Source organism: Engraulis encrasicolus, chromosome 23 (genome assembly GCF_034702125.1).
Source record: "Engraulis encrasicolus isolate BLACKSEA-1 chromosome 23, IST_EnEncr_1.0, whole genome shotgun sequence".
In the NCBI taxonomy this organism is placed as follows: domain Eukaryota; kingdom Metazoa; phylum Chordata; class Actinopteri; order Clupeiformes; family Engraulidae; genus Engraulis; species Engraulis encrasicolus.
Window position 1 is genome coordinate 16,042,541 of NC_085879.1, and position 12,037 is coordinate 16,054,577.

Genomic DNA, 12,037 nt, shown 5'->3' on the forward strand with positions numbered 1-12,037 from the left:
TAGCCTATATGATATGTGTAGTCATCTGCTGATCCTGGAACTGTTGGTCTCTCTGTCTCTCTGTCTCTCTGTCTTTCTGTCTCTCTGTCTCTCTCTCTCTCTCTCTCTCTCTCTCTCTCTCTCTCTCTCTCTCTCTCTCTCTCTCATCACCCCCTCTCTCTCTCTGTCACCCCCCGCCCCCACGCCGCCCCATTCTCTCTATCGCTTCTCCACTCTCTCCATTCTCTCTCTCTCCATACCTCCAGCCCTGTCAATGGGGGCCGCACGTGCCTGGGCCCCACCAACCAGTTTGAGCTGTGTCAGTTCGAGAGGGAGTGCCAGAGCTACCAGGACTCCCGGGAGAAGCAGTGCCAACAGCACAGCCGCACCAAGAACCACTGGTTGCCTTACGAACACATAGACCGTAAGTATACTGACACAATACCTATGGCTGTCCACCAAGAACCACTGGTTGCCTTACGAACACATAGACCATAAGTACACATTACCTATGGCTATCGACCAAGAACCACTGGTTTACGAACACATAGACCATAAGTACTGACACATTGATAACCCTAGGTGTACAGTATCAGTGTGTATCAGATCAGTATCAGTGTGGTCAAACTATTGCTGATAAACTTCTGTACACAACCCAGCATCTAACTGTAGCCCACAGACTCCCTCCACACACACACAAACTCTGCCATGCTAACTCTGGATCGTTGCAACACCAAGAACCACAGGTTGCCTTGTGAACACAGACCACACTGTCGTAATCATAACAATGGTTAGGGAGTTTATCTGGAGATCAGAAGGTCATGGGTTCAAACTCTGTAGCAGTAGAAAGAACGTGGATGGAGCCGGTAGCCACCACCCTCATTCATAGCTGAAATACCCTTGAGCGAGGCATCCAAATCCACATTGCACGTACAGTAAATTATGCTAAGTCACTCAACATAAGCGTATTAGTTAGGTGTCGGTGTAATCTGTCTATCGGGTGCTTGCTTCAAGGTTTTTTTTCATACCCAGTTGGAACAAAATTGCTCTAAACTGCAAACTTAATCCTAGATTTTTTTTTTCAACTCTCAACAGCCACAACATTCTTTAGCACTGGTTGCTTTACAAACACATAGCCAGTAAGCCATGGACCACACGACACCCACAGACAGTTCATCTAAAGGTGAACCCTTCTTTTTCGTGCAAAAATTCTCAGAAAATGTTTTTTTAAAAAGGTGTAACCGACAATGTAATGCTGGATTTTTAAAAAATAGTATCCCCGTTCCTCACACTGACCTCGCCTTACACTCAGATCCAACTAAAAAACATGTTCCTCTCTCTCTGATGAGGTTTTTTTGTTTGGCAACATGAGCTTATACGTAGCCTAGTTCCCTCAGCCTGCCAATCGGTCTCGTGTAATCAGAAACAGCCAAAGCAACAGTCATGCATAACCGCGTTTGACCCCGCTACTCCCCCTCTGTCTGTCTGTCTCTCTCTGTCTCTCTGTCTCTGTCTCTGTCTCTCTCTCTCTCTCTCTTTCTCTATCCATCTCTCTCTCTCTCTCTCTCTCTCTTCTCGTGCCTCCATTGAGCCTCCCTCTCCATTACCACACACACAGCAGCAGCTGTTATGAGTCATGAGAAACGAGGAAATTAAAATATTACAAAAATATCAATTTCCTATCCCACACTTTTCCACACTAGCTGACCGACTGCACTGACTGAACTGGCGTGCCTGAAGTAAGGATTGTGTCATTCAACAGATAATCTGATGCTGGTATGCAAGGAAGCTGACTGACGGGCACAAAGGGGTCAATTGTCCCGGGCCCAGGGAGAGAGATAGTTCCCAAAATTGGGTTCTCATTGCATTGTAATGTATTGAGCAGGGCCCCCATTCAGATGACTTTGTCTCAGGCCTGATCAAAGCTAAGTAGCCCTGTTGCTAGCGTGCACTAGTGGATGTGACTTATCCTTTGGGCCATGAAGTCATCTTTCATTTAGGCCAAACAAGCGAACCCTGTTCCTTCCATTACACACATTCACCCAGGGCCCGGGCTCTTTCTGTCTTTCGCTGTGGTCTTAAGTCACAACACATGTTGAAAGGCATGCTAAGGCCAGACGGCGCTAGGTTTCAAGCTAAGGCCGTTGCTTTGCTTCCTTGAGACTGAGGCTGTTATCCTATTTTCATCACCACGGACTCAAATCCACATCTGTATGCATTGCTTATTGTAAGACCGTTTAGGATGTCCTGAAGTCAGCAGTATGCTGACGTGCTCTGTCTGCTTTTTTTTGCCTGCTCAGAACCACTGCTAAAAGCCCTCTTTTTAACCAAAGCACCACATCATTTAGGTGAAACATCCAAGAGACCAGTTATATGATGTCATCTTCTATACTAGACCTGCACACTTATTTTTAACGGTCTCTTCTCAGAAATGCGAAACTGTTTTTTTCCCCACCATCTTTTGTATTCCACCCCTGAATGGCACAGCTGTCATTCTTCTTCTTTTTTCAAAACCTCAACACTTTTACCAGAAGCGATAGTGTCTACTGTCAGAGAAGCTGATGGGTTGATGGGGCAAGCAGGTCAGTTGTCATGGGCCCAGGGAGAGAAGGGTGCCCAAGAACAGGGTCCTTGTTACATTGTATTTTTTGGGTTGAAATCGTGGCCCTTTCATGATGATTTTGTCCTGGGCCCGGCCAAAGCTGTCATCGGCCCTGTCTTACCGCATCTCACACCCAGAAAGCATAATCCGTAATGAGCAGTCAACTCTGGGCCCTCTCTCTGTCTGGGCCTGGGACAACTGACCCCCCCACCCCCCACCCCATCGGCTTCCCTGATCACAGTGCAGCCACAACCCCCCTCTACCCTCCCCAGTCCGTCACTGATTCCGTGTGTCACACACACAAACACACACATAAACACACACACACACACACACACAACACAAACACACAACACAACACACACACACACACACAAACACACAACACAACACACACACACACACACACACACACACACACACACACACACACACACACACACCACACACACACACACACACACACACACACACACACACACACACACACACACACACTTTGCCTCCCCAGTCCGTCACTGATTCCCTGTGTCACACACACATAAACACACACATAAACACACACACACACACACACACACACACACACACACACACACACACACACACACACACACACCCTTTCCCTCCCCGGTCCGCCCCTGCTGCCCTGTCAAGCCGGCGTGCGTGCACAGATGCCACACGAGGTGGATTATTCATAGTGCAAAATAAGGCTCCATCTGGTTGGACTTGTCTGTCTGAACCTGACATGGAACGTGGATTAGCTCTGCATAGAAAATTCCTCTTTAATTGTCCTCTGTCCCCTCTCCTGTCCCCTAAACTGCCCAGAGATGAAGTCACCATCACGGGTTGGCGTCACAGGTCGCGGGTTATGCGTCGAGGATGGATGGATGGACCAACTGATAGACAGATAGAAAGATGAGTGTGTGTTGCTGAATTTTAGTGACAGCATAGGGTAGCTCCACAGCAAACACTCTGCAAATGTCTCTCTCTCTCTCTCTCTCTCTCTCTCTCTCTCTCTCTCTCTCTCTCTCTCTCTCTCTCTCTCTCTCTCTCTCTCTCTCTCTCTCTCTCTCTCTCTCTCTCTCTCAGACACACACACACTCTCTGACACACACATGCACACCAACACACACACACACACACACACACATCCCCAAAGCTATTGCAGTCCAATCCATTGGAATGGATTAGTTGTTTATTGTTGACTTTGTGGAAATGCGAAACACATTGCATGCAGATCTTCGCAAGCCTCTCCTCCTCCGAGGACAACAGCTGCGAAACACTTCTTACCACGCAAGCAATCGCTATTGTTGTAGACTAGACTAGAAAGCCCCCGGTTACTGGCGTCACTGGCTTGTTGTGTCGGTAAGCTGTTCATCGTGCTGACGTTAGCAAAACTAAGCAGAGCAAATACACATAGCACATACCAAGGGTTCAGCTTGGGGTGAGACCTAGGTTTCTAAAGTGATACGTAGATGATAGCCATATCTATGGGGCAACCAGGAGGTATTTTACCATGACGGTGTTTTAGCACTACCAGGGAACATTCATTTTGGAAATGTACTTCAGAACATGTGCCTTTATGTCTTTCTACACAGTAAATTTGCCAGTGTTAATTTTGCAGTGTTAAGGCTTATTAACACTATTGGAGTAATTCCAACACAAAATGGAGTGAGATGCTCTCCAGTGTCAGTGACAAATGAAGTTGTTAAATTGTGTGGAGTTAGAAGTACTCCAGAGAGCCCCCGCCTCCTCGAGGTGATGGAGTTTGTCTGCGCCATTGTATGCTCCCCGAAACTGCTTTACTCTTTATAGTGTTAGCTTAACACTATAAATCTAACATCAGTGTTTAACACTGATCTGGAGCAGGACCAAATAGACACTAGAACAGTGTTGATTTTAACTCTTTAAGTGTTATTTTAACACTACACAATTTACTGTTCTAGGAGCTAACTGCTAACGGTTGGTTTGATGTGGAATAATGCCTCATTTGGCATGTGTTTATCACATGTGTTTTTACATAGCATCACACAGGACAGTATTTATCATACATATGTGTACCATTTGCGTAACCATTTCATTACATAATTCTGCCACCTGCGTCAATCTCAGTTCCTAATGTCAAATTAAATTAAAAGCCCAGCTAATCCTTTGTGATGGGGTCCTATGATGGGAAAGCTAGTGTGTGTGTGTGTGTGTGTGTGTGTGTGTGTACTACTGTATGTATGCAAAACTGTTTCCATTTTTTCTTTTACATCGTAAATATTGCAGTTCTAATAGAGGAAGACTACTGTAACTACAAGAGCGTTCAATTCAACTTTCTTTTCTTTATTTTTCTCACACTCAAACCTTCGTCCCCATGGGCATGCAAGCCCATATGTGGGGGACTTTGCGCACTGCGCCACAGCATGTCCCTCAATTCCACTTTCTAAACAAGGGCGGCTCCAGAGGAGGGGGCCCAGGGCCCTCCTGTATTGGTGGTGCTTGCCCTATCTTGACCTTGGGAGGCCATATGAGGGGCCCTATCAGTGTTTTGCCCTGGGACTCTGTTTGCAATTGTTCTGCCACTGTCTCTAAGTGGTGAATGAACTGAAAGTGACCGTAGTGTGTTTACTCTGTATTGGGTGATAATGAACAGTGCTGCATGGCAGGTGAGCCTTGTGAATGGCTATTAATTTGTCAGTTCATTTATGGAGAGATAACAATCATATGCAAAAACATTCATGAACACCTGTGCTTGCAAAAAAAGATAATTGTGCCATTGTGATCAAGTGCCTCTATTCACTATTCCGGTGTCTTTGTGTGTGTGTGTGTGTGTGTGTGTGTGTGTGTGTGTGTGTGTGTGTGTGTGTGTGTGTGTGTGTGTGTGTGTGTGTGTGTGTGTGTGTGTGTGTGTGTGTGTGTGTGTGTGTGTGTGTGTGTGTGTGCGTGTGCGTGTGCGTGTGCGTGCGTGCCTATGTGCGTGCTTGTGTCTCCCTCTCTCCCCCTCTACACTGGTGACCCTCAGCGAAGCAGCGTTGTCAGCTGCACTGCCAGTCCAAGGAGTCTCGTCGCGTGATGCTGATGGCAAACACGGTGGAGGATGGCACACGCTGCTCTTATAAGGACCCCTACAGTATGTGTGTGCGGGGCACCTGCGAGGTGAGTTTGTGTGGGTATATATAGTGTGTGTACATACAATATAATGTGTGTGTGTGTGTGTGCATGCGTGCGTCGGTGTGTGCAACATGGCATCAGAAAAGAAAGTTAAATAACATGCCGATTTGAACAGTCTATTGGTTTTGGTCTGGGCAAAATTTTGCCAAAAAAAACTTTGGCAAAAGTACCACAGCAGAAACACTGGTTTACTGACAGGTTATGGTTCACTGTGGCAACAGAAATTTGCTGACCACGACTTAACTTGTAAAGGCATCACACCTCAACATGGAATACACTGGCATGAGATGTACAGTACAGGCCAAAAGTGTGGACTCACCTTCTCATTTATGCATTCTTTTTATTTTCTTAGATTTTCAGTGTGTATTTTCATGGAGGGCATCAAAACTGTGCATGAACACATGTAGAATTATGTGCTTACCAACAAATATCATTCTAGCTGTTGTCCAACAGCAATGTCAACTGTCTATCCACTGATGTCAACACGGCACAACTGATGGCCCCACACATTTCAATAAGCTTATTTTTTTGTCTATTTTCAAGTAAAATGCCCAGTCAGTCATGTCAATCTTAATTGAGCCTTACAGTCCTGCAATAACTCATTAGAATTGTAGAACTAGAGTTTTGAGACCTAAAACCTGGTTTTAAACACTTGCCATTACAAGCATTTTACAGACATTTTCTTGATCTGATATTGAGTCACAGCCAATTACTGAGGTCAAACCTGTGTTGGAAGGAATCTGTGGCACGCTTTTTCTCTTTTACTTTTAGTTTTTGTACCACTGTTTCACCTTGATAACCAGCTATGTTTGTCCAAGTGATCCATTATCAGAAAGAAGAAAGAAGAAGAAATAAGAAAAAAATGTCTTGTATTGCCTGTATCAATTAAGATGGACATGATTGACTGGATGTTTTTACTTGAAAATATTTGTTGAAACGTGTGAGGCCCTCAGGTTTGCTGCGTTGACGTCACTGTTTAGCATTTTTTAAATATTTTTTTAAAATATTTAAAAATATTTTACAAATATTTTCATTTGTTTGTTAAGGACATAATTATACATGTGTTCATGCACAGTTTTGATGCCCTCCCTGAAAATGTACTATGTTCTGTAAATAGCCACAAAAATAAAGAGAATTAATTAAATTAGAAGGCGAGTCCACACTTTTGGTCTGTACTGTACGCTTTCACATGATGCCAGCCTGGTGTTTGTGCGTGTTAAGGACCACTACAGTATCTGTGTGCATGTCACCTGTGAAGTGAGTACCTCAACCCCTATACTGTATATACATATTATTTATACTGTATAGTGTATAATGTACTATATTTAGAATATAGCACAATCTAATAGTTTGCCCTTTTTAGAGCATTGATCTCCAAAAGTTAATCCCTTAATGTAATGTATTTTTTAAAAGATGCACAGACAATGAGAGAACAGTATGCCTGCAGCCTGGCACCTTCACCAGGCAAATTAATAAAAAATATTGTATCTTATGAATACTTTCATTTACTACATGCAATATATACAGTACGTCAAGCGCCACCCTCTCTCTATTGATACTTATCAGTGAATCTCTGTGGTTAGTGCATGGAATCTAAGAACAGTAGGCACAGCCCTTTCCTGTAAAGGCACTCACTTGTTGAATACATTCACAGCATTGTGAGCAGGGTCTGTCGACGTGCACTAAGAAGCATGTCATTTCACCCCAAAATAACGGCTTTCATGTGCAAGTGAGCTTCTGTGTGTGTGTGTGTGTGTGTGTGTGTGTGTGTGTGTGTGTGTGTGTGTGTGTGTGTGTGTGTGTGTGTGTGTGAGTGTATGTGTGTGTGTGTGTGTGTGTGTGTGTGTCCATCTGTGTGTGTGAGAAAGAGAGAGTGATAGAGAGACAGAGAGAAAGAAAGATTGACAGAAACAGAGAGATTGGCAGAGACAGACAAACAGAATGAGTGTGTGAACGTGCTTGTGGGTTTGGGAGAGACAGAGAGATTGAGACAGACAGACAGACAGACAGACAGAACAAAGACAGAGTGAGTGAGAGTGTGCGTGTGCTGTGCGTGCGTGTGCATGCGTCTGTGACTGTGTGTGTCAGTGTGTGCGAACGCGCCTATGCCTCCTTTCTCTGTACGTATTGTTTTTCCATTGGCAAACTGTATTTCTTTTTTTTCCTGTCAGTGTATTTTTTATTGGGGGTTGTTCAGGCAAACCGTATTTCTTCCATAACTGTGAGCCACAGTCAGGGCAGAGCAGAGCAGAGCAGAACGGCTCCCTCATGGCTTGGGGTTTAGACTGATGCCCCATTAGCTCGCTGCCCTAGCCACTACTCTTATATTCTCAAGCAGCGGAGGAGAGAGAGAGAGAGAGAGATAGAGATAGAGATAGAGATAGAGATAGAGAGAGAGAGAGAGAGAGAGAGAGAGAGAGAGAGAGAGAGAGAGAGAGAGATCTGTTTGTTTCATTGCACCTCTCTGGTCTTGTCTGTCGCTTTTTATTTTGATGTAAGTGCTCAGAGCCGTAAAACTGTCTTCTTCAGTAGTTCCTCACAGACACGCCATCAAAACACTTACACCCGACCAGCCATCCATGACCCTGCCTCTGTGTCTGTGTCTCTCTCTGTGTGTCTCTCTCTCTCTCTCTCTCTCGCTCGCGCGCTCTCTCTCTCTCTCTCGCGCGCGCGCTCTTTCTCTCTCTCTCTCTCTCTCTCTCTCTCTCTCTCTCTCTCTCTCTCTCTTTCTGTCTCTGTCTCTCTATCTCTGTCTCTCTGTTACTCTGTCTGCCCCCCCTCTCCATCCTTCTCTCCATCATTCCCTTCCTCTATCTCTCTATCGCTTCCTCTGTCTCTCTCTCTCCTCTCTCTCTTTCTCCTCTCTCCCTATCTCCATCTCTCTGCATCTCTCTTGCTGTCTCCCTCTTGCATCTCTCTCTCTCTCTCTCTCTCTCTCTCTCTCTCTCTCTCTCTCTCTCTCTCTCTCTCTCTCTCTCTCTCTCTCTCTCTCTCTCTCTCTCTCTCTCTGCCTCCACCCTCACTCTATATCTCTCTACCCCAGTCTCTCCTGCTGTGTCTCTCTTTACCTTCTCTCTCTCTGCCCCCTCTCTCCCTACCCACCCACCTCTCTCCTACTGTCTGCGTCTCTCGTCTTCCCCTCCCCTCCTCCCCTCTCTATTCCCCCTCTCTCTTTTCCTCCACCCCCCCCCTCTCTCGCTCTCTCTTTCTCTCTCTCTCTCTCTCTCTCTCTCTCTCTTTCTCTCCCTCTCTCTCTCTCTCTCTCTCTCTCTCCTATTGTCAACTCTCCTCACCCCCCCCTTCTCTCTCTCTGTCCTATTGTCTGCGTCTCTCCTCTCCTCTCCCCCCAGCCTCCTCCCCTCTCAGTGTCAGGCAGCGGTGGTGAAGAATCCCAAGCAGGCCAGCAGGTCAGGGGCAGGAGAGCCCAGCTGACAGGCAGGGAGGGGCCGCGGAGGAGATGAGATGAGGCGAGGAGGGTGACATATGCAGACAGGCAGAGGGAGACGGAGAGAGGGAGGGAGGGAGAGAGAGAGAGAGAGAGAGAGAGAGGGAGCAAGAGAAAGAGATAGAGAAAGAGAAAAGAGAGACTGATAGAGAGGAGCAATGAGAGAGAGAGAGAGAGAGAGAGAGAGAGAGAGAGAGAGAGAGAGAGAGAGAGAGAGAGAGAGAGAGAGAGAGAGAGAGAACGGGAGAGAGAGAAATGTCTTCGATTTTTCTAGAAATGGGCAGAATGCCAAAATATTGGAGATCCTGTGTCTGGGCTGAAATGTGATTGCTCCAAATGCTAATTGTGCTTCTGTCTGTGACTGTGTGTGCGTGTGCGTGTGTGTGTGTGTACGTGTGTGCGTGCATGTGTTCGTGTATGCGTGCGTGTATCTTTGTTTGTGTCTGTGTCTGTGTGCATCTTTGTATGTGTGTGTGTGTGTGCGTGCGTGTGTGTATCTTTGTGTTGTGTTTGTGTGTGTGTGTGTGTGTGTGTGTGTGTGTGTGTGTGTGTGTGTGTGTGTGTGTGTGTGTGTGTGTGTGTGTGTGTGTGTGTGTGTGTGTGTGTGTGTGTGTGCGTGCGTGCGTGCTTGCACGTGCGTGCGTGACCACAGAAAGTGGGCTGTGATGGAGTGCTGGGGTCCGCACAGCAAGAGGACTACTGCGGCGTTTGTGGAGGTGACAACTCCAGCTGCCATACCGAGAAGGGCAATGTCAACAAGGTCACGCGCCAAGGTACACCACACAGCAGTGATTCTCAAACTCTGGGCTGGGGGCCCTTGACCTGTTAAAACACGGCGTTGTAAATTTTCAGTTACCAGAATGGCAAAGACCGAGTCATAGTGCATTACTAATGAAGGCCCTGTGTTATGTCATAGTAGAGTAGTACGATGGTAATTAAAGCTTTCATTGACTACCACTAGGGGTACACGAGCATACTGCTAGGGGTTTGTGGAAAAATGTAATAATAACAAATTACTGCAATATAGTCACATTGGCCTAGACCAGGGGTGCTCAACTAGAAACTGAAAAGGTCCACTCGCCAAATTTCGTATGTTTCCAGGGTCCAAAAAAGTCGCGACGGACCGAGGCAGAAAATAGCCTCACTCGCTGGCCGCACTGGCCTCTTGCTCACTCACTGAGTTGTCATAGTGATGATACTTTTATTTGTCATAAGACTGGCGAAATACACCTATAGATCGCATGGCAGCGAAATCTCATGTATAATTTATACATATTAAATACAGATGGATTTTGTCTTAGTCCGGATGACATTGCGTTTGGGTCCGCATCCGGACCTGGGTCCGCCAGTTGATCATGTCTGGGCTAGAGGAAGAGGTTGAGAGCATAAGGTAGGGAGTGCTCATGATGTGTAAAAAAAAGTGTAGGGGGTCCGTAAGAGGAAAAGTATTGTGAAACACTGATCTAGGGGGCAGATAGCCAACAAGGTTCTTAAATGTTTTTAAAAAATTGCCAAGATTTTTCATGGTTCTCACTGACGTCACTGACCTATGCAATTTTTCGGAAGATCGCTCCTAACGGCTATGTCAAGATTGTACCTTGACCACATCGTTTGCATACCTTGCATGTAAGTGAGCTTCCACACAAAACTATGTGTGGCAATGCATTTGCAGCAAGCATATTCTGGCACTTCAATTTAAATGGCAAAGTGGTAGTGGTACAATGTGTGGGCATTCCACTTGATTTTGGAGTTCAGTTGTTGGCCTGTGGACTTTTTTTTTTTTGGTGCTTAAAAACATCTCAGTTCAGTTCAGGCTTCTTAGGTTTTGGCCTGATGTTGGGGGAAAACCAGGAGCTTTTTTTCGGGATGACTGCAAAATGGACCACAGCCCTGTTCCACCTCTCCAGTGATCCAGAGAAATAATTCTTGGTCCTCTGGCCAGCACCAAAGAAACCTTTTGGATGTGCTGTAAGGGGAAATGTCTTGCATCCATGGCCTAATGATGAGGGAGTTGGTCTTGTAATTGTAAGTGTTTAGTTTGAACTTCATCCCAGTAGAAAGAATGTGTGTGCTCTCTGGGTACCCATAGCTGAAGTTCCATAACCCCACCTAACCCCATGATGCCCACCCTGTACCTAAATACCTAACTGTAAGTCACTATGGCTAGTTAGAAACACAGGTAAGGTCTACCTGCATGGCGTTTCCGCCTGACACACCTCCGACGGTGCCAACGGGGTAATTGCAGGGTCATCAGCCGGGAGTCACCCCTCATTGATGTTTCGGTCCATTAATCCCGGAACATCTCGCGGTGGTGGAGCAACGGCAGGGACGTTATATATGATATATAAGATAATATTGGACGTAATGTGTGACGTAATTATGTCAAGCCTCAAAAAGACGTTATACAATTTGCACTGCATTGTGATGTTAACTGGTACAAATGAATGACAATGCCAATATCCCCAGGTAAATGTGTTTTACTTTGTTTATGAAATAGTTTTTTCTTCCGTTCTGTCATGTCATGCCTTTGGGGCCCCAAAATAAGTCTATTTACCTAAAATTGACATCATGAGTGCCACTGGAGGTTGGAAGTGTTACAGATTCTAAGGGCCCAAGCACTGACAGCAAGGGTCTAAGCATTGACAGCACTGACAGGGACCCTTAAGGGGGCCCAAAATTTGAATCTTTCATGGGGCCCAACATTTCTGACGGCACCCGTGATTGGCATTGCATTACAATGACACCCGGCAGCATAAATGCAATGCCAATGCCCTTAGGTAAACAGTCGTTAAAACTTTTGTTATTACAAAATAGTTTTTGTAGTAAACATTGGTAACATGTGGTTCATAAAA

The 12,037-nt window shown here is 45.8% G+C and overlaps 1 protein-coding gene across 2 annotated transcripts in view; it reads left to right on the forward strand.

Annotated features, from left to right (window-relative positions):
• LOC134439660 (A disintegrin and metalloproteinase with thrombospondin motifs 2-like) overlaps positions 1-12,037 on the forward strand; it is a 228,877-nt gene that overhangs the window by 199,192 nt on the left and 17,648 nt on the right. For both annotated transcript variants that reach the window (XM_063189561.1, XM_063189562.1), the window contains exons 12-14: positions 246-403; positions 5,592-5,725; positions 9,838-9,958. In XM_063189561.1, the coding sequence (XP_063045631.1) occupies positions 246-403; positions 5,592-5,725; positions 9,838-9,958 (413 nt within the window). The remainder of the gene's footprint in view (positions 1-245; positions 404-5,591; positions 5,726-9,837; positions 9,959-12,037) is intronic.